General features: G+C 38.5%; 1 protein-coding gene and 4 non-coding genes across 5 annotated transcripts; 2 read left to right on the top strand and 3 right to left on the bottom strand.

Moving 5' to 3' along the window:
• The first annotated feature begins 766 nt into the window (after nucleotides 1-766).
• On the top strand, nucleotides 767-848 carry trnas-gcu (transfer RNA serine (anticodon GCU)). Its single transcript has one exon. It is a non-coding gene; the product is annotated as a tRNA-Ser (tRNA).
• Nucleotides 849-1,504: 656 nt separating this feature from the next.
• LOC137488186 (U4 spliceosomal RNA) lies at nucleotides 1,505-1,645 on the bottom strand. Its single transcript, XR_015514025.1, has one exon. It is a non-coding gene; the product is annotated as a U4 spliceosomal RNA (small nuclear RNA).
• A 1,950-nt stretch (nucleotides 1,646-3,595) lies between these two features.
• LOC137488193 (U4 spliceosomal RNA) lies at nucleotides 3,596-3,736 on the bottom strand. Its single transcript, XR_015514024.1, has one exon. It is a non-coding gene; the product is annotated as a U4 spliceosomal RNA (small nuclear RNA).
• Nucleotides 3,737-4,948: 1,212 nt separating this feature from the next.
• Nucleotides 4,949-5,030, top strand: trnas-gcu (transfer RNA serine (anticodon GCU)). The gene has a single exon. It is a non-coding gene; the product is annotated as a tRNA-Ser (tRNA).
• A 14,551-nt stretch (nucleotides 5,031-19,581) lies between these two features.
• ppp1r3ca (protein phosphatase 1, regulatory subunit 3Ca) lies at nucleotides 19,582-22,387 on the bottom strand. The gene is made up of 2 exons (NM_001002376.3): nucleotides 22,197-22,387; nucleotides 19,582-21,564 (listed from the first exon to the last, which is right to left on the bottom strand). The coding sequence occupies exons 1-2, from the start codon at nucleotides 22,208-22,210 to the stop codon at nucleotides 20,604-20,606; spliced, it is 975 nt and encodes a 324-aa protein (NP_001002376.2). The 5' UTR covers nucleotides 22,211-22,387; the 3' UTR covers nucleotides 19,582-20,603.
• Between the last annotated feature and the right edge of the window lie 77 nt (nucleotides 22,388-22,464).

Raw genomic sequence — 22,464 nt, 5'->3', positions numbered from 1 at the left:
TTGAAGTCAATGTTGAACAATAACTATGGGGCACTGATTCGAGCTATTGAAAAGCTCCTTATGACAAGCTTTAGCTGCATCTTTTTCGTAAGAACCCCCAAGAAACAACAAAGTCCAACTTCCTGCACAACAAGCAGGTAACCTGAGACGAGGTGGCTGAGTGGCTAGGGTAAAAGACTGCTAATCCCTGGTGCTCTGCTCGCGCGGGTTTGAGTCCCATCCTTGTTGCTCGTCCAACTAAAAGTTAAACCTTCCTCTGGCACAAAGTTGTGCTTACGCATGATGAGGTGGCCGAGTGCTTAGGTTAGTACGCTGTACTCTGCAAGCTTAAATCCCATCCTCGTTGTTTTGGGAGAGGCCACTGCTTCTGTCTAAGGTTTCTTACTTGCACCTCTTAGCGTCTTAAAGGACGTTATGGCAAAAACTTTATGTAATATGTAGCGAAATTAGCGGCAAAAACATACGTACACGCCACAGTCCAGCCTCCATCAGGAAAGCGTATGTATGCGAGAGGAGGGAGCCGAGTGGATAAGGCGATGGCCTGCTAATCCATTGTGCTCTGCATGTGTGCGGTTTAATCCCGTCGTCGTTGTTCATTCAAGAGAGCCCAGTGCTTCCGTGGAAGGTTTCTTACTCTCACCCTCTTAGTGCTTCGAAGCATGTTATGGCAAAATTGAAAGTCATTTGGCCGAAATTAGTTGCAGAAACATACATAAACAAATATGTGCCACAGTCTAGCCTCCCTCAGAAAGGTGGGAACGTATGTGACGAGGTGGCCGAGTGGTTAAGGCGATGGACCGCTAATCCATTGTGCTCTGCACGCGTGGGTTCGAATCCCATCCTCGTCGTTTGTTTAGGAGAGGCCGGGGCTTTCATGGAAGGTATCTTACTCGCACCATCTTCGTGCTTGTTATGGCAAATTGGAAAGTCATCTACCGAAGATGGTTGCAGGAACATACATAAATAATTATGTGCCACAGTCCAGGCTCCATCAGGAAAGTGGGAGCCTACGTGACGAGGTGGTCGAGTGGTTAAGGCGATGGACTGCTAACTTATTGTGCTCTGCACGCGTGGGTTCAAATCCCATCCTTGACGTTCAATTGAGAGAGCCAAGTGCTTTCGTGGAAGATGTTTTACTCTCACCCTCTTAGCGTTTTGAAGGAGGTTGTTGCAAGATTTAATTTCATATTTACCAAAAATAGTTGCAAATGCTTACATACATGCCACAGCACAGCCCCCACCAGGAAACTGGGTAAATTCATGACGAGGTTGCCAAGCGGTTAAGGGGATGGACTGCTAATCCACGCGTGGGTTCAATCCCATCCTCGTCGTTCAATTTTTCAGAGAGCCTGGTGCTTCCGCTGAAGTTTTCTGACAACAATCTGAAGATTGTCATGGTTCAGGTGAATCCAACCTGCTGCATGTTTAGTGAAACAACTCTGGCGCAAATTGCAGCATGTTCAAGATCCAGACACTCAGCTATTCTTTTGAACAGAACATAGAGCCTTCTAGGAGGCTGTCAAAAATTGCCAGAGCTGACTGTATTTCAAGCCATCTCGGCGGGGTATTGGGTAAAGTTTTCAACCAGCAATGATCACGCCTCGGCTAGGCCTCATAGACTATGATATTGCCTCTGCGAAAGAATACCAAACTAAACAATGAACTCTTATATCTACCAATCTGGACATGAAACGACAAGGTGGTATCAAACTTTAAACTGCTAGCCATCAGCCTTCTGGCACCAATGAGTGCATGCTGTGTCAGTAGAACAGGTTGTTGAAAAGCCTAAAAAGAATTACTTATACACTGTTTCATTTTAACTTAAAGAAAAGTTTACACTACTTTTGTGAATCTGGGAGAAGAGAACTGTGGGTAATGTGGTAAAGGGGGCGGAGTCACAACGCTGAACGGCCGAGAAAATGGCTGAGATTGGGATGCATTTACTGGGCTGTGCAGGGATTGGGGTAAAATAATGAAGCATGCAAGGGCACTGAAATCATATTTGCACACAAATCCAGGGTCAGCTATGCTGCCGTTTTTAGACTCAGGCATTTTGTCTAGTTTCTCTCCAACAAAACCGGAAGAAACACATTGAAGTCAATGTTGAACAATAACTATGGGACACTGATTCGAGCTATTGAAAAGCTCCTTATGACAAGCTTTAGCTGCATCTTTTTCGTAAGAACCCCCAAGAAACAACAAAGTCCAACTTCCTGCACAACAAGCAGGTAACCTGAGACGAGGTGGCTGAGTGGCTAGGGTAAAAGACTGCTAATCCCTGGTGCTCTGCTCGCGCGGGTTTGAGTCCCATCCTTGTTGCTCATCCAACTAAAAGTTAAACCTTCCTCTGGCACAAAGTTGTGCTTACGCATGATGAGGTGGCCGAGTGCTTAGGTTAGTACGCTGTACTCTGCAAGCTTAAATCCCATCCTCGTTGTTTTGGGAGAGGCCACTGCTTCTGTCTAAGGTTTCTTACTTGCACCTCTTAGCGTCTTAAAGGACGTTATGGCAAAAACTTTATGTAATATGTAGCGAAATTAGCGGCAAAAACATACGTACACGCCACAGTCCAGCCTCCATCAGGAAAGCGTATGTATGCGAGAGGAGGGAGCCGAGTGGATAAGGCGATGGCCTGCTAATCCATTGTGCTCTGCATGTGTGCGGTTTAATCCCGTCGTCGTTGTTCATTCAAGAGAGCCCAGTGCTTCCGTGGAAGGTTTCTTACTCTCACCCTCTTAGTGCTTCGAAGCATGTTATGGCAAAATTGAAAGTCATTTGGCCGAAATTAGTTGCAGAAACATACATAAACAAATATGTGCCACAGTCTAGCCTCCCTCAGAAAGGTGGGATCATATGTGACTAGGTGGCCGAGTGGTTAAGGCGATGGACTGCTAATCCATTGTGTTCTGCACGCGTGGGTTCGAATCCCATCCTCGTCGTTTGTTTAGGAGAGGCCGGGGCTTTCATGGAAGGTATCTTACTCGCACCATCTTCGTGCTTGTTATGGCAAATTGGAAAGTCATCTACCGAAGATGGTTGCAGGAACATACATAAATAATTATGTGCCACAGTCCAGGCTCCATCAGGAAAGTGGGAGCCTACGTGACGAGGTGGTCGAGTGGTTAAGGCGATGGACTGCTAACTTATTGTGCTCTGCACGCGTGGGTTCAAACCCCATCCTTGACGTTCAATTGAGAGAGCCAAGTGCTTTCGTGGAAGATGTTTTACTCTCACCCTCTTAGCGTTTTGAAGGAGGTTGTTGCAAGATTTAATTTCATATTTACCAAAAATAGTTGCAAATGCTTACATACATGCCACAGCACAGCCCCCACCAGGAAACTGGGTAAATTCATGACGAGGTTGCCAAGCGGTTAAGGGGATGGACTGCTAATCCACGCGTGGGTTTAATCCCATCCTCGTCGTTCAATTTTTCAGAGAGCCTGGTGCTTCCGCTGAAGTTTTCTGACAACATTCTGAAGATTGTCATGGTTCAGGTGAATCTAACCTGCTGCATGTTTAGTGAAACAACTTTGGCGCAAATTGCAGCATGTTCAAGATCCAGACACTCAGCTATTCTTTTGAACAGAACATAGAGCCTTCTAGGAGGCTGTCAAAAATTGCCAGAGCTGACTGTATTTCAAGCCATCTCGGCGGGGTATTGGGTAAAGTTTTCAACCAGCAATGATCACGCCTCGGCTAGGCCTCATAGGCTATGATATAGCCTCTGCGAAAGAATACCAATCTAAACAATGAACTCTTATATCTACCAATCTGGACATGAAACGACAAGGTGGTATCAAACTTTAAACTGCTAGCCATCAGCCTTCTGGCACCAATGAGTGCATGCTGTGTCAGTAGAACAGGTTGTTGAAAAGCCTAAAAAGAATTACTTATACACTGTTTCATTTTAACTTAAAGAAAAGTTTACACTACTTTTGTGAATCTGGGAGAAGAGAACTGTGGGTAATGTGGTAAAGGGGGCGGAGTCACAACGCTGAACGGCCGAGAAAATGGCTGAGATTGGGATGCATTTACTGGGCTGTGCAGGGATTGGGGTAAAATAATGAAGCATGCAAGGGCACTGAAATCATATTTGCACACAAATCCAGGGTCAGCTATGCTGCCGTTTTTAGACTCAGGCATTTTGTCTAGTTTCTCTCCAACAAAACCGGAAGAAACACATTGAAGTCAATGTTGAACAATAACTATGGGGCACTGATTCGAGCTATTGAAAAGCTCCTTATGACAAGCTTTAGCTGCATCTTTTTCGTAAGAACCCCCAAGAAACAACAAAGTCCAACTTCCTGCACAACAAGCAGGTAACCTGAGACGAGGTGGCTGAGTGGCTAGGGTAAAAGACTGCTAATCCCTGGTGCTCTGCTCGCGCGGGTTTGAGTCCCATCCTTGTTGCTCGTCCAACTAAAAGTTAAACCTTCCTCTGGCACAAAGTTGTGCTTACGCATGATGAGGTGGCCGAGTGCTAAGGTTAGTACGCTGTACTCTGCAAGCTTAAATCCCATCCTCGTTGTTTTGGGAGAGGCCACTGCTTCTGTCTAAGGTTTCTTACTTGCACCTCTTAGCGTCTTAAAGGACGTTATGGCAAAAACTTTATGTAATATGTAGCGAAATTAGCGGTAAAAACATACGTACACGCCACAGTCCAGCCTCCATCAGGAAAGCGTATGTATGCGAGAGGAGGGGGCCGAGTGGATAAGGCGATGGCCTGCTAATCCATTGTGCTCTGCATGTGTGCGGTTTAATCCCGTCGTCGTTGTTCATTCAAGAGAGCCCAGTGCTTCCGTGGAAGGTTTCTTACTCTCACCCTCTTAGTGCTTCGAAGCATGTTATGGCAAAATTGAAAGTCATTTGGCCGAAATTAGTTGCAGAAACATACATAAACAAATATGTGCCACAGTCTAGCCTCCCTCAGAAAGGTGGGAACATATGTGACGAGGTGGCCGAGTGGTTAAGGCGATGGACTGCTAATCCATTGTGCTCTGCATGCGTGGGTTCGAATCCCATCCTCGTCGTTTGTTTAGGAGAGGCCGGGGCTTTCATGGAAGGTATCTTACTCGCACCATCTTCGTGCTTGTTATGGCAAATTGGAAAGTCATCTACCGAAGATGGTTGCAGGAACATACATAAATAATTATGTGCCACAGTCCAGGCTCGTGGAAGATGTTTTACTCTCACCCTCTTAGCATTTTAAAGGAGGTTGTTGCAAGATTTAACTTTACCAAAAATAGTTTCAAATACTTACATATATGCCACAGCCCAGCCCCCACCAGGAAACTGGGTAAATTCATGACGAGGTTGCCAAGTGGTTAAGGGGATGGACTGCTAATCCACGCGTGGGTTCAATCCCATCCTCGTCGCACAATTTTTTAGAAAGCCTGCTGCTTCCACTGAAGGTTTCTGACAACATTCTGAAGATTTTTATGGTTCAGGTTAATCCAACCTGCTGCATGTTTAGTAATACACCTCTAGCGGAAGTTGCAGCATGTTCAAGAGTGTGTGTGTGTGTGTGTGTGTGTGTTTGTGTCATCCAAGGAGGAGGTAATGTTTGTGTGGTGTTGTCCGTGGAGGAGGGAAGCGTGTGTGTGCACTGTGTCCTCCGAGGAGAAGGGAAATGTTTGTGTTTGTGTCTTTGTGAAAAGAGCAGACTGTGACAAGCCAGGAGATCTCCTCGCCAGTTTTTGGAGTTTTTGCTCTATAAAATAGTTAGTCGTTGGTATTTTCAAGCCCATCGTCTGTATATACATTCACCCAATGGCAGCCAAAATCCACGCCTTACACTATAAAGCGTGTATGCACTGTGACTGATTTAATATTGTTAAATAGCTGTTTGGCATTTCACTCTGTCTCGCACTGAAGGCAGTCAGTATCGACCAATTGCAACAGGCTGTAATCAGTCCAATCAGCGCAGATTACCTTCGCGCTGAGGAGGGGTTTGGGAACAAATTAGTCACTAAACGATTTGTGAGTCGCTGGGATAATTAGGTAAAAATAAATGCAGATTACAAGATAATGAAAGTGTTTTTTGACCTTGCATGCATATTTGACTGTTGTTGAGACCCTTACAACCAAAATATGACCCTGTTTCATGTATAATATGGGCTCTTTAATGTTTCACATTTGTTTACTAGAATCCTGATTTCTTGCACCAATTATACCTCTGCATTGAGTTCGTGTGGTAGATTGAGTGTAGAACCCAACATAAACCCTAAAGCACACCTCTCAAAAAAGTTCTGCCAGTACTCTGCTGTACCTGATTCTTGAAAGTCATTGTGAAGTAAAGTCCTCTGCTACTATGAATGCCGATCTAGAGAACACCATCTGCTCAACTGATATCCAAGTGAATTTTATCCAGTTTCATAGCTTACTCTCTTTTCACTGGCACATATTCAGAAGCTTCTTGCAAGAGCGTAAAATTGGCATGGACCAAGTGGACGTGTCCACACCAATATCCACCAATTACTGAAATGTCCCTATCAATAATTTAATTGACTTAAAAAAGCTCCCTCAACCCTTTTTAACCTACATGTGCACAAGTCAAGTTTGCTTTGAGTTCACTGTATTACTTTTGACCAAGGATGTGCAATTATTCAAAATTCGGTTTCAATATTGGCCTCCATGTTTATGATTGATAATAATGGGGATAAAACAATTAAATTGCATCACACACCTCTATAAATTTTTCTACATTCATACTTCCTCTAAGCCCTGCAGTAAAATAATGTAAATTGACTTTTGCTCATGGGACGGGATTATTATTTGTATTACAAAGTGTTTTTTTATATCATTAATGTTTTTATTACTTCATGTTTTTAAAAGGGCAGTTCAATGCATGTGCTCTAGGGATGTTTGTCCCCACCAATGTCAAAGGCAAATGTAAGCCCTTGACTTATTGGATATATCTGTATGCTTACACGTGTGAACATAAATGACTGGTGTCTGTTATATGATATATATTATGATATATGCCAGATTCTTAAGGTAAACGGCACCCAGTCAGGAATAGATTAGGCTCAGGTATTCATATCCTGTGTCACATGCGCATTACTAGTAGGAATTGCCCGTCCTTGGCATTGAAAACACATTCTTACTCTTTTAAAGAAAATAAATAATACTTTTAAGAATGTCTGTATACTGAAAACTATGTAAAAATTAGGGGAAATCTGCTTCATTTTACATGGAGTCTGACAGGAGCCACCACGTGGAGATCGCTTGACCTGCCAAATACTACTTGACCTTAGCGAAGAAATGTTATCGGACACTTGTACTTGTGGAATTAATAAATCATGACTAATGGTGAGTAAAGCATTTATTTCGAGAAACGGGTTTAAATGCCAAATAAAATGACTTGGTGCATATTGGAATATAAAACAAAACATAATGTTCTGATGGTTCCCCCATTGCAATGCAATGAAATACTCAGACATCTCACTTAGGCATCTCTCATTGACACGGCCAACACACATCTATGTCACAACACACTATGGCTATTTCTGTCTCCATGTGCGCGAGTCTTCCTGTAAGCAGTGCAATATTTGGTCACATGACCGTTGCAGTCGGTGAACTTCTAGTGATCATGTGAAGGTTGAGTGGATATAGACGTGTCCTTATCACTCGTTTTTTTAAATATTGTTTCACAATAAATGTTGTTTAATAATAAAAATAGAAATATCATCATAGTGACATTTATACATAAAGGTTTAACTTAACAATGAGATTTAATTTAATTTGATTAATTTAATTTAATCTAACATGAATAATGAATAAATTATTAATAAATAAATACTTTTTTTCTTTGTTTAAAAAGCAACTTAGGCTCATTGTGAAAACGTAGCCCTATGTACAGCATAAATGTAATGTGTATTTTATATAGCGCATTTATTGTGCATGGCTATACATCCAAAGCGCGTCACAATCATGAGGGTGCAGCATCAACTTGGATGACAGGACAACAGCGCCAGTGCGCTCACCACACACCAGCTATTGGTGGATGGAGAGACAGTGATAGAGCCAATTCAGAGGATGGGGATGATTGAGAGGCCATGATCGTAAGGCCCAATAGTGGGACTTTGGTAAGGACACCGGGGTTACACCCCTACTCTTTACGAGAAGTGCCATGGGATTTTTATTGACCACATAGAGTCAGGATTAGTTTAACATCTCATCCGAAAGACAGCAAGTGTCCCCTTCACTTTTACTGGGGCATTAGGACTCCACAGGTTGAGCACCCCCTGCTGGCCTCACTAACACCAGTTCCAACATCAACCTTGTTTTCTTAAGTGGTCTCCCATCCAGGTACTGACCAGTCTCAGCCCTGCTTAGCTTCAGTGAGGCTGCAGGGTGATATGGCTGTGAACATAGGCTCATTCTGAAAACGTAGCCCTATATACGTTTCTGGAGTCTGCAAATTTTGTAGGCAGACTTACGTAAGGCTGCATTTCATTTTTTAAAATGAACGCCACAGGACGGTATGACGCCATTCCTTTTTTGCTACCAGCTGACCTCTTACCTCCGTATGGAGAGCTTCCCCCACGATAACCAGTTTGTCCCATTAGCTCACAATGTATGTTGGCAGACTTGAGACGCAGAGAGGAGTTTACTACAATGGCAGGGTTTAAGTCCAACGAAGAACGGTTCCAGAAAGCGTAAGACAAAAAACACAAGCCAAAAAAAAAAAAACGTAGTTAATGGATCAATGTTAAAAAAATTGTTTATAAGTGATGTATTTATACTGTATTAAAAATTCCACAATTAATAGGCCAGTGTTTTAATGAACTGAAAGCTTAAATTCAGCATAAAGGGAAGTCCTTTTATCCCATATTGTGACATATATCAGATTGAAACTGATTGTTTCCCTTGGGAACCGATTAAATCATTGAAAGATGCATTGCTATCAAAATGGAGGGAGATTGAAGAATGGACAAAAGCAACACAAGCACTGTTATGTCCTCCTGAAAGGCATTCCATGTTAATAGAAGTGAAGAAAAGTTGCTTCGAATAAGTGAGAGAAGATTATGGTATTTGAGAAAAGATTATTGGGGCAAATTATTCATTCATTCATTCTTTTTATTTTTGGCTTAGTCCCTTTATTAATCTGGGGTCGCCACAGCGGAATGAACTGCCAACTTATCCAGCATATGTTTACACAGAGGTTGCCCTTCCAGCCACAACCCTTCTCTGGGAAACATCCACACACACTCATTCACATACATACACAATGGACAATTTTAGATCACCCAATTCACCTATACCACATTTTTTTGGACTTGTCGGGGAAACCAGAGCACCCTAAAGAAACCCATGTGAATGTGGGGAGAACATGCAAGCTCCACACAGAAATGCTAAGTGACCCAGTCGAGGCTCAAACCAGCGACTTTTGTGCTGTGAGGCCACAGCACTACCTGCGCCACTGCGCTGCCCTGGGGCAAATAAATTTTTACAAAATAATGAAGTGCACAGATACATTGTTAATAAAATGCACTACACATATAAAAATAACACGAGTAAAACTTTAAATAGCACATGCAAGTTTGATAATCATTGCATCATGACACTTTCTGCATGGCAATCTCTGCTTATCTTCTGCAACAGTGAGGTTGTGTGTGTGCAAATGTTACTGTGGGCTGGATTTGTTATGTTTGCAAAGAGAAAGTTACCGTAAATGCTCTCTGGAATAGCTGGGAATAGCTTACCCAGAAAATAAAGATTGTGAGGGCATCCCCTCAAATCTGAGTAGCTATGTACAATGTATACATTCCCACTGGGTCGAACTGTGAAGGTTAAATATATCATGTGTGTGAGGTTCACTGGGTTCATGGATACGACTGTATGTAATGCAGTGAAAGGTTGCTGAAGGATTCTGAAGCTGGGAGTGTAAAGAAACCCATTGCCCTCATTTGTGTGTGTGTGTGTGTGTGTGTGTGTGTGTGTGTGTGTGTGTGTGTGTGTGTGTGTGTGTGTGTGTGTGTGTGTGTGTAAGTCTGAGATAACCCAGCTTTGAGATGCTTGCGGTAGAGATTTGCTTCTATATCTGTTGGCTTCACTTCAGTCCACAAAAAATAAATTAAAAAATAGAAAATAAAAATGTTTTTAAAATCTAATACAGACCTTCAAAGCCAATTCCGGTGATGCCTTGAAGGTCTATTTTTGGCCTTAAAATTTATATCTACTATAAAAGTAACTAATATTTAATTATAGCATTAACTATCAGTGTTCACACATTGTGCTTCACTTCGGTTGTTGTCATATTAAATCCTCAAGTTCGTTAAGTTCCAATGGATTCTTAATGGCTGTCAACGGGTATCTATTACACGTCAATGGAAGTTAAACCAATTCCAATGATTTATTTTCTGTGCTGTTGTTTGAGCTATAGAGTGAGTGCCTATTTGTCAGCAACAATGGTGGGTGAAGTTTTTTCCCTGTAGGATTTTTAAGTCTTTGTTTAGCCTTATAAGCTATAAGATAAATCAACCAGATAAGAGATAAGCAGACACAACTGTGCATTTGAGTGCTTTAATGACCAAATAACACTATCAAGTCAAAAGCTACAGATGGATATGAACACACTTCATATGGTAGTGATTGGAGCTAGATATACTTTGGACCACATTGCTCTCTGTAGCTCTCTGATCGGTGGGGTTTTCTGTATAGCATCATGGATAATTAAAGGTGCACTTCTGTGCATATAACCTATTCATAAAACAACACAATCTACATCAGCTTTGCATGACTAAAATAGTTTTAAAACAGAACATTACCTGTCTAAAAGAAATCCTTCAGCCATTGTGTCATTTTTCCTTCATGCGTGCAAAAGTAACTCCAGTAATGATTCAGGATTGTAAAAAGTTTTGATTCAGCATTTGTTTTTACTGCTTTATCTCTTGTGCAGATGAATGTGCGGCATTAATGGCTGCAGATTAACAAATCTCTATTTGTTGACAGACAGTTTGAGCTACTTATCAAAATTATGGGAATTGGCCAACATTTTTTATTCTTATGCCTTACCCAGAATATAGAAATTCATAAATTTAGATAATTTACTTTAATCATTACTATTGAAATGTAAAGAAACTTTCAATCAGCACAACAAAAAATGTTTCTGAAGACAATCACCTACTGCACCTTTAAGTCTGCACAAATTCTGTTTCAATTCTGATTGTTAAAAATCAATGCAGATGGTTTTGTTTTGAATGAGTTACACTTCATTGTATGGTGTCCTTATTATTAGTGGAACTATTTTTTTAGTGGTGACGCAGTGGTGCAGTAGGTAGTGCTGTGGCCTCACAGCAAGAAGGTCGCTGGTTCGAGCCTCGACTGGGTCAGTTAGCATTTCTGTGTGGAGTTTGCATGTTATCCCTACGTTCGTGTGGGTTACCTCTGGGTGCTCCGGTTTACCCCACAGTTCAAAGACATGTGGTACAGGTGAATTGGGAAGGCTAAATTGTCCGTAGTGAATGTGTGTGTGTGTGTGTGTGTGTGTGTGTATATGTTTCCCAAAGATGGGTTGCAGCTGGAAGGGCATCCGCTGCGTAAAAACATGCTGGATAAGTTGGCAGTTCATTCTGCTGTGGCGACCCAGGATTAATAAGGAGACTAAGCTGAAAAGAAAATGAATGAATGAATATTCTTTTAACTGCTGAAAAATACAAATTAATTACATGCAGCTTTAGGGTTATAGGAAGGTTAGAATGTTGTTCATTTGTTTAGAGTTAGCTACTTATAATTATGCATAATTTATTGTGTAATTGCATCAGTAAATACATATAACATACAGTTGAAATCAGAATTATTAGCCCTTTTTGAATTTTTTTATTTATTTTTTTTATTATTTCCTGAATTATTTTTAACAGAGCAAGAAAATTTTCACAGTATGTCTGAAAATATTTTTTCTTCTGGAGAAAGTCTTATTTGATTTATTTCTGTTATAGAATAAAATCAGTTAAAAAAAAACAAAAAACATTTTAAGGTCAAAATTATTAGCCCCTTTAGACTATATTTTTTCCGATAGTCTACAGACCAAACCATCATTATACAATTGCCTAATTACCCTAACCTGCCTATAGTTACCCTAATTAACCTAGTTAAGCTTTTAAATGTCACTTTAAGCTTTATTGAAGTGTCTTGAAAAATATTTAATTAAATATTATATACAGTCATCATGGCAAATATAACTTGAAAAAGAAATCAGTTATGAGTTGTTAAAACTTTTATGTTTGGAAATGTGTTGAAAAAATATTATCTATTAGATTAAACAGAAAAAGGGGGAAAATTAACAGGGCTAATAATTCAAGAAGGCTAATAATTCTGACTTTAACTGTATGTAACAAGGACACCTTACAACACAGGTGTCAAACTCGGTTCCAAAAGGGCCGCAGCTCTGCACAGTTTAGTTCCAACCCTAATTAAACACACCTAATCAAACTAATTAAGTTCTTCAGGCTTGTTTGAAACCTACAGGTAAGTGTGTTGGAGCAGGGTTGGAACTAAACTGTGCAGGGCTTCGGCCCTCCAGGAATTGAGTTTGAAACCCCTGTCTTACAACAAAGTGTTACCCATATTTCATCTAAATGTGAATTTGATCATTGTTTTGGAGCACTTAGTTAACCTTAAGTCAAATATTTTTTAAAAAAGAAACCCAAAAATCTTTCATTTGGATTTACCTGGGAGGTTGATAAAAGCAAGGTTCTGAGCAATTGTGTACACATGCACATGTGAGTTTCAGCAGAAATTACTTCCTTTGGCTTGAGTTAACCAAATAAACAGCCTGATATTTTCCAGAACTGACACCTCATAAAATGAGATGCAAATTTCAAAAGACCAAAATCACAGTCTTTAAGCCGTTTCTGCCGTTAGATGACTTCACACTGGACTCAAACAATGGCTCATTGAACAAGCACTGGCAAAGCAAACAGTAAACAGGGTGGTGTCCAACTGTATTTAATGATAGCTTTGTATACTTCAGAATCTGATTTTGATGGTGAGTGGTTTAAGAATCTGTGTCATAGGTTTCTGGGCTGACGGTGTCACAGTGGTGTCTGTGGTCAGTTTTAACAGCTGCAGTATAAGCCTCTTTAAAAATAGCAGAAGAATGATGCTGTATCAGATATCACATTATGTAAGCCGCTTTATTATAATGCACCATTGAGTAACAAGGTAAGACAACTTTATGCTGGCAAAGTCAGAAACGAAAGTAGGCAAAACAGTTGCGTGCATCGTCAACCACATGTTTGCGATCCCTGCACAGGAAATAAAAAAGCAAATCAAATCTTTGAGTAGGTAAATCCAACACCCGGGGAAAAACACATTTTCCGTGCCCTTTATGGCCGCAGAGTGTTTTGCAGTGCAGGAAATCACAGCTGTATAGACAAATCCAGTCCATACTCCGCTCCCTTTGCCTGCTCGCACGGTAAGAGAGCCCTTGTTTTTCCTGATTGTGAATGCTGCACTGTTCTCTTGCCATCTCTGAGGCCTGTTTATGGCTCATACCCCAGACCAGCTCTCACTCCCAGCCCTCTGATGTTTATATAACTTCAGTTTTAAAATCATAAAAAATTGGAGACTTAAGGCTGCTCTGGCTGAAGGCTTGCAGACCAAATGGTTTACTGAGACAGTATGAGGTAGTCTAGTGGTTAGACACCAGGTGATGCTTAAATACCTCGCAATTAAGTTAATGTCAGTGTAAAATCAAAATAAATGGGTCATGTTTCAGTAGTGGTTATTACTAATTAAATTAATTAACTATTACGCCCCTTTTTACGAGATGTAAAATAAGTCTCTGATTTCCCTAGAGCAGGGGTCACCAAACTTGTTCCTGGAGGGCCGGAGTCCAGCAGATTTTAGCTCCAACCCTAATTAAACACACCTGATCAAGCTAATCAAGGTCTTACTAGGTATACTTGAAACACCCAAGCAGGTGTGTTGAGGAAGTTGGAGCTAAACCCTGAAGGGACACCGACCCTCCAGGACCGAGATTGGTGACCCCTGCCCTAGAGTATATATGTGATGTTTCAGCTCAAAATACCATACAAATATTGAAACTGCCCCTTTTAGGCTTTATTACTAATTGTGTAATTTTGGTGACTGTTGCATTAAATTCAAATGAGAGTGTGCTTCTCTTTTTAAAAGAGGGCGGAGCTACAAAAGCCTATGTGTCAGCATAGTTGCAGATTCAAAAGTAAGACTAACATCCTATGCTAATGAAGGAAAGATCATCGTTTAATGGACAAGGCTTTCACTGTTTGACACGTCCAAAGGAAGAATGTCAATAAAGTGTTTTTGCAGACTGTTTTTATCAAGTGTCTTTATAAAAAGTAAAAATCATTCATTTTTAACACCCTTTAAAAAATCCCTCTTGAAAAAAGTTAAAATTACTTGTTTGTTTGTATGTTTGTTTGTTTGTTTGTTTGTTTGTTTGTTTTTTGTTGGTTTTTGCAAAAATAAGTAAAAATATCTGTACAACTACATTTAACACATTTACTTAACCTAAATTAAAATTCTCTTCATTAAGTTAAAAAGATTAGTTTTGTGAGCAAAACTTCACAAGTTCAAAAAAGAATTACCCACACCAACAAGGGGTGAACATGCAAACTTCACACAGAAATGCCAACTGACCCAACTAAAGCTCGAACCAGTGACCTTCTTGCTGTGACGCGTCAGCGCTACCCACTGTGCCACCGCACTGGTTTCTGGCAACTTGTTACTTTAAATTGAGTTAATCTCAGACCTCCTCACTTGAAAAAATAAAAGTTACAATATTTTTAACCCTAACAACAACAAAAATAATAGTAACATTGGTAATAACATTAATGTCATTATTATTATTATTATTATTATTATTATTATTAACAACAACAAAATACTACTGCAATAATGCTAACATAACGTCACCTTGGAGTTATAAGGTTCTCTCTGCGTTCTGAATGATTTTGAGATATTGAGCTTCAAAGTTATCACACTCCATATAGCAAACAGTATGCGTGTAACATATGTTTTTTAAATAAAATGTCTTAAAATGTAAACAACTTATAAAAAAAAATCCCATTATCATTTATGTATCATTTATGTCAATAACTCAATTTTAACAAAAATGTCAAATAGAACCTTATAATTCTAAAGTGATGATAATTTAAAATTAGTATTCATTTGTAATTTATCTTTTTGGGGGGGTGACACAGTATAAATTTTCATCTCACATTATGTTTATATATGAAAGTTTTTTCCTAACAAAATTCAAATGAAAATTCAAATGCCAAAAAAGATCAAATAATAAAAAAAATCTAACTTTTAAAACAACTACACAAATGATAAACTTTTGTGACCACATAGATATCAGTTGTTGTCCAGAAACAAAACTAAATTACCAGTACTATTATATTATTTTATATTATTTTATTCAATTATTCTATCATTCATTCATTTTCTTGTCAACTTAGTCCCTTTATTAATCCGGGGTCGCCACAGCAAAATTAACTGCCAACTTATCCAGCACATTTTTACGCAGCGGATGCCCTTTCCATCCGCAACCCATGTCTGGGAAATATATTATTTTAATATTAGTATAAAAGCAATTTCCAAAATATTTTTTGTTCACTCAACTACAGACATTTGAGGTCAGTGCAACTGATGTTTTCAAAAAATTATTACATAACAAAAAAATAAAAAAAAATGAAAGGAGATAAGGATTGTTTTTAATTTGTTCACACAACTTTAGGCATTCCAGTTTTGCAGACAAAAAATTTTCAGTTGGCACAACTTAAAAAGTTTTGTTACAGATTAGTTCACTTCTCCAGAAAACGAATAATCTTCTGTTAACCCAACTAAATATTTTTTTTTTGTATTACTGACAAATAATTTTAGGTCAGTGCAGCTGATGTTTTCAAAAGTTGAGTGAACAAAAAAAAGTGAAAGGTGTTTTTTTTTGTCGTTGTACTGGTTTAAATGTTTCTACAGTGCATTAAAAGCTGGTTATAGTCAGAGACTGTTGCCACACACCCAACTTATAAAAGTGATTTTTGCCTATAGGTCCCCTTTAACTAATGCATTTAATGTATGACTCGCAAATAACTGTATTAATGATTACTGCACCAGCAACAAATGAATATTCTATATGATCCGTTAAGTAATCTATACACTGTTATCAGTTATATGTATCAATGTATTAATTCAATTATATTTACTAATATTGTGTACATTCATGTGTTAATAATTACAGGGAGTCAAAAGCATACATTTCAACTGCCAATTTTCTGCAGTAATTAATTGTAAATTGTTCATGTTATGACTTTGACAGAAATTTCCACAATGACATATTACTTAACATGCTTCAGTTATAAAATAATGACACCTTTGCAGATAATATTGTAGTGTTGCAGATATGTATCAATGCACAACATCATTATCGTCTTTATTTAATTTGCATTCATTAAAGTTCACACAAAACATCTCACCCTCTGTCCTGCAGCCACATCTTCTTTTTTTGCTAATGAAGTTTGTATCTGTCACTCACATGAAATGAAAACAATGGTCTAATGATCCAATCAATTCCTGATGGACAAAATTAGGTCTATGTCCTACATTTTTTCTTGTTTGAGAAGTAGTGTCACTTGAGTATAATATATATCAGAATGATGGGAGAAATTACAATGGGTTTTTGCAACTCAGAAACAATCTCAGATAAAAAATAAAAAAAAGTACAGAAGCTGTTGCTGGAACAAGATCTAGTTAAGTGAAGTAACAACTTTGAATTAGAATATAATAATATAAAATATTCTCTCTTATTACACACATTCTCTCTTATTACTAAAATGATGAAAATATAAAGCGTTTTTGTCATCACATTCAAATTTCATGAATCACCTGAATATTTCACATTCAGAACCATTTGTTTAGTTCAGGAAATAATAATTTTTAACCACGTGTTTCAAGGATTTCAATTATAAGGAGGCTATTTTAAATACCTTAGCTACTATTGGAAGAGTCGATGTCTGTTTCGGTTATATACACATGCTGTTTCAAAGATTTTTGACATTTTAACATTTCTTTCATCCATGAAACCACTGCATTTATCTGTGACTGCGCTTAGGGTCATTTTCAAGGAAGTTATTTGAAAAACTGAGTCATTTGAAAAACTGAGTTAAAATATCAATAATTTGTTTCAGGTAATGCTGCCCACTTGACAGAGAGACCAGCACATGCAATAATGGATCTGGGCCTATAATTGGGTTTTCCACTGAGAATTGGCAAAAAATGAGGAAAGAGGTACAAAATTCTTAGTTTACTCAGGATGCGCAGGATATTTTGTTTTTGAAAAGAATTGCCCCTCTTATACCACATGTTCAGATCCCTCTGTGACTTTTTTAGCAATGTTTGCGCACTACTTTAGGTGTGTTCACAGTGTGTGTGTGACTAAATGGTTAAATACGGATTAAAAATGATGAGTCACCAGCAAACCTTGGCCATGCTAAAACTTTCCTTACTGATTTGATTTTTCTCCCCAGTTTCCCAAGTGTAAACATTTTCCAAACATTTCCCAAACAGAGCAATGACCTATTTCAAAGTAATCCCCTATTATTATGCTTGTTTCCTGGAGGAAATCTAATTTCTTTTAATTTGGCTGAAGCAAAAAAAAAAAAAAAAAATATATATATATATATATATATATATATATATATATATATATATATATATATATATATATATATATATATATATATATATATATATATATATATATATATATATATATATATATATATATATATGAATAATTTTGAAACTAAGATCAATATTATTAGCCCCCTTAGGAAATTATTTACAAAATGTGTAAATGTGTACAATGACTTGCCTGATTAACTAGTTACCCTATTAACCAAGTTAATTTAAATTGCACTTTTTAAGCCTTTAAAGTCACTAGATCTGGAGCTCAAGCAGTGTCCTGTGTGATCTATTTCAAAATCAGTAGAAGAATATGGTTTTCAGAATGTACATTGAAGAAGAACAGATTTAATTGTTGTTCGCACTGTTAATTTAATTAGAAAAAGATAAGATTGAAAAGAATAAGAGTGAGATGACAGAATCATTGAGTTAATTTGATTAATATTGATGTTCATTATTATTTATTGTTCTGGAGTGTTATTTATAATGAATGTAAAGTGGAGAATGGCTAGAATTAAATAATGCTTCTTCCTATTGCTTTTCAGACATGTATAGGTTAAAATTGTATTGGAATGTTTTGTATTATTTTGTTTTGTTTATTAATTTTAGTTATTTATTTTTATTTTTTACATGCTCAATATAATGTAAAAAAAGTGCTAAATACATGTACCTTTTACTTCTTTGCTAATTTCACACAACATGAAATGCTTTCATGTTTATAGTATTTATTACTGGCTACTTATGGTAATCACAGTGTGTACACAAACTGGTTTTGGAACAACCTGAAAGAACCTGCTATTGACATGATGTTCCCCGGTCGGCTGCTTTAATAAATGTCGGGTAGCTGAAATAGGCTTGGCACGAGAGTAAGTATTTCTGAACTGTGCGTTCAGTACACGACCGTGCAGCGAGTGTTGATATCCAGGGTTATCAGAGGTCTCCTGTCTAAATGAGCTCCTCTTTCTCTGTGTTAAAAGGTAGATGTGTGTCTTATAAAAATGTTGAAAAGTGGAAATTTAAGCTCTCTACATTCTCTGCATTCCTCATTAAGCAAAGAAGACCCTAAGCTAACGTTGAACCTTTTGCCGTTTTATGATTTTTGTCAGAGCTTTGTATGGAGATAAAAGCAATTCATAAGTCCTTGAGTTTGCATATGTGTATTCATAAAAACAAGGTGTCAAGTTGCTGCTTCAACTTGACAAACGCCTTCAGAGTCTTCAGATTCTGCATTATTATTCATAGAGTGCTTGAAGCTTTGGCGAAAATAGTTAGCTTTACATGTAAATACTTGACTTTACACCTGCTTTTACATCTACAAGAGCAAAGAAATGCTTCTTACTGTCACTTGTGCTTTGATCTAATGTTTTAAATAAATGTTAGCACATAATTTGCCACTGTTACATAAATGAAGTGTAAACTGGAAGTGTAAAATGATGGTTCTCTCTTTAAAGCATAGGTCTCAATCTTAATTCCTGGAGGGCCGCAGCTCTGCACAGATTTGCTCCAACCCTAATTAAACACAGCTGATCATATATCAAGGCGTTCAAGGCTACTAGACACTACTAGATCAGTTGTGTTTGATTAGGGCTTGAACAATACTGTGCAGAGCTGCAGCCCTCCGGGAACTGAGTTTGAGACCTATACTTTAAAGCTTTTTTACATGCAGTTCTATTTAGAACCATATTACATTTATGCTGAAAGTGTTCTTTGTATTAAGAGTTTCTTTATTCTTTACCTCTTTGTTTTCCAAATATGTTCCTGTCCAAGCACGACAGTATTGATTTTCTGATGCCAATCATCCAACTCAGCCTGCCAACCCTCTTTAAACAGGTAAATAATTTGCTTCTGAAAATGTTTGTACATTTTGACAGTTCATTTGTTTGAGCAGTTTGTAAGAAACAGAATCTGACAATGTGAACTTTTCAGATTTTATTTTAGAAACATCAAACCAAATACACATTCTTTTACCAAGGCATCCATTCTTTCGTTAATAAAATACATCCATTCCATCTGATTCAAACATGACATCACAACCAATTCTGCTCGGATTCACTGGATTGCACTTAAAACAAAAGGTACTGACATTTGCTCAGCAGATCCTAAGGCACAGAAGCCATAATAAGGCCATTTGTTTAGCTTATTGCATTCATTTGCATTCAATTCAGCACACTAACCTTCTAAAACATCCAACACAAATGTGAATAAAAAAGTAAACCCTTAAACATAAGCACATCTTGCAGGTAGAAAGCTTGATAAACAAAATGATTTAAACCAACTTGAATTTCACGGCTGATTTTTTTCCTCAAGGAGGAGTATGTATTAAAAATGATAAATACTATTATTTCTGTCTCTTTTTCAGTTTTAAACATTATTAACCAGATACTCCTTCAATATGAAGGATAATCCCACCGATTGCACACCAACTGTTCGTCTCTTCCATGATAAAATCTTTAACTTAAAAATCGTCTGAAATTGGTAAGTATGAAACAGGCTTTAGATATACAACCTCTTCAAATCATCAGACTTGATTACATTTTTGCATAGTGCAGATTCTGCAGATGTTGGATGCCAATGGTAGTAGTTTTACAGCATAAGTCATAGCACACATTCCTATATAGTGTTTATTCCAGACCCCTAGTGGTCTCGTTTACAGACAAGTCTAGCTCTTTAGAAAAAGGGTCATCACACATCTTACATTAACAAAACAATATAACATTCTGTATTGCACTGCAGCAACATGTTCCATCTGAAAGAAACAAAGTTTCACTCTGTGACCATTTCAACCAGCCACTGTTCCCTCATTAAACTGCTAATAGACAGCTGATCTGGGACTACCTGCAAAGTAATCAGCAGGTAAATCATATTAAGAGCTTTTCAATGAAAGTTAATCATCACCATTGCTAAAGCCTTTTAGCTTATTTGGATGTCAGCTCAGGTCACCAGTAGGGGCCGGTTGCTGCAATCTGACCCCAACTCTGCCAATTTGGAAAAATGCCATTGGATTGTAGTGAACTTTTACATTTAAAAACGCCCTTCTCTTGTGTTTTCTTACTGCTCTTCTTCCTGAATTCATCTGACTTTTTGGTCTGGGTTGAGGAATTCAATTTATTGTTCTGTTGCCAGGATGTTGAAATCAGTCCATAATTTCTACCATCGTTGTTGTCCCAATAGATCTGCTCTCCAGTCCTGAAGCTAATGCAAAATTCGACCTTATTCTGAGGGGGAACATACCCAGGCAATTCAATTGCGAATGAAAATGTGTCTGTGTCCTGGCATCCGTACACATTATTCATAAATGTGCATTCAATGTCCTCAAAGCTCTTCCAGCTGTCGAAAGTGATGCGCACATGAACAGACTTCTCATAGGCCAGGTTACGCACTTTGATCGTGCCGGTGAGGGCCCGCTCTTGTAGGGTACAGTTCTCCAAACAAACCAAGTTCTTCAGCAGATGACTACGGAAATCCAGGTAGTCTGCTGCTGGTTGCAGAAAATCCAGAATCCTGCTCTGGACTGAATTGATATGGAGAGTGTTTTTGAGTTCCTCCAAGTCTTCCAGGTCAAACTGCAGTTCAGATGTAGCGGTTTCTTTGTTATCGAATGTTGAGAAGACGTGCACCGCTGTTAATGACATACCCTTTGAGTCTGCAAACACCACCTTCTTTTTAGTCTTAGATTTTGGGTTTTGCCAGCTCCGACAGGAGTGCTCCAGTTGGGCTCTGGAGCTCAAGCAGGGCCGCAGGGGTTTGCAGCAGTTGCTGACCAGATTGCGTGTCCTGTAGTCTTCATATGAGCTCAGGAAGTTACGCAGTGGGGGTGAATGGGTGATGTAAAGCTGCACAGCCACATCCACGGGCATTACTGGACCCGGCATTGGGGGACTGAGGATATGAAGGACTCTAAACACAAGAAAACAACAACCCAGATGTTTATAGGTACAATTAATTTATAATGCATTTTAAAATGTAGTTTTTTTAAATTATAACAAATATTTCTCAGAAACAAACTGCTTCATGACACAACACGGTGCATCTGTGGACATTGATTAGACAGTATAGTGGGAGAAAAAAAGGTGACAGAAACTACTGCCACATGGGGCCCTTTAACTCCCATCCCCCATACCGCAGAAAAGCCAAACAAAAGGTTGAATGGCACTTAAAAGTATAAATTAAATGTTAATATACGTGTTTGCCTTAGGGTTTCACACATTTCAGTAGCCTAACCACAAAAGTTTGAGTTCGAGTGCGCATTTTCACATTGTTGTAAATTAAAATCGCGTTTCCTCGCTAAAGCAGTCATGTGAGCTATCGGACATTCGAGGACTAACTTTGTCAATATTTATCATTTATAGCCTCTATGGTCTATATTTACATGCAGAATATTCCTATAGAAATTACAAACAACTCACAAAGTTAGCATTTACAATAATACAATCTTTAAAACAGACGTGTCGCTAGCTGTAGTATGCTAGAAACCTCAAACAGTAACAGATTGCATTTTTATTTAAAACTTTTAGAATAAAACGACTTACCTTGTGGAACTCATGGAGAAAGTGTTTCAGTTTAAAGTGGTCACTTGCACAAAGCTCAATACATAAAACACAGGATTTGTAAGCTATTCCAGATGACTGGTTTCAGTGTAAAATTCCTTATTTCGAGAGCATCGGAGCCCAGACCTGCAGCCTGTCTGCTGTGCTGTGCCGACACACCCACTCCACGCCGCGCTCACGCACTGGGCGAGTGCTTTAATAAAGCCTCGTCTTACTTATTTGCATATTCCACTCCCCTGTCAAGCTCAAC

The sequence above is a fragment of the Danio rerio genome, chromosome 17 (assembly GCF_052040795.2).
Source record: "Danio rerio strain M-AB ecotype USA chromosome 17, GRCz13ab, whole genome shotgun sequence".
Taxonomy (NCBI): domain Eukaryota; kingdom Metazoa; phylum Chordata; class Actinopteri; order Cypriniformes; family Danionidae; genus Danio; species Danio rerio.
The sequence above is the reverse complement of the archived record's forward strand: the minus strand, read 5'-3'. Positions and strand labels throughout refer to the sequence as shown.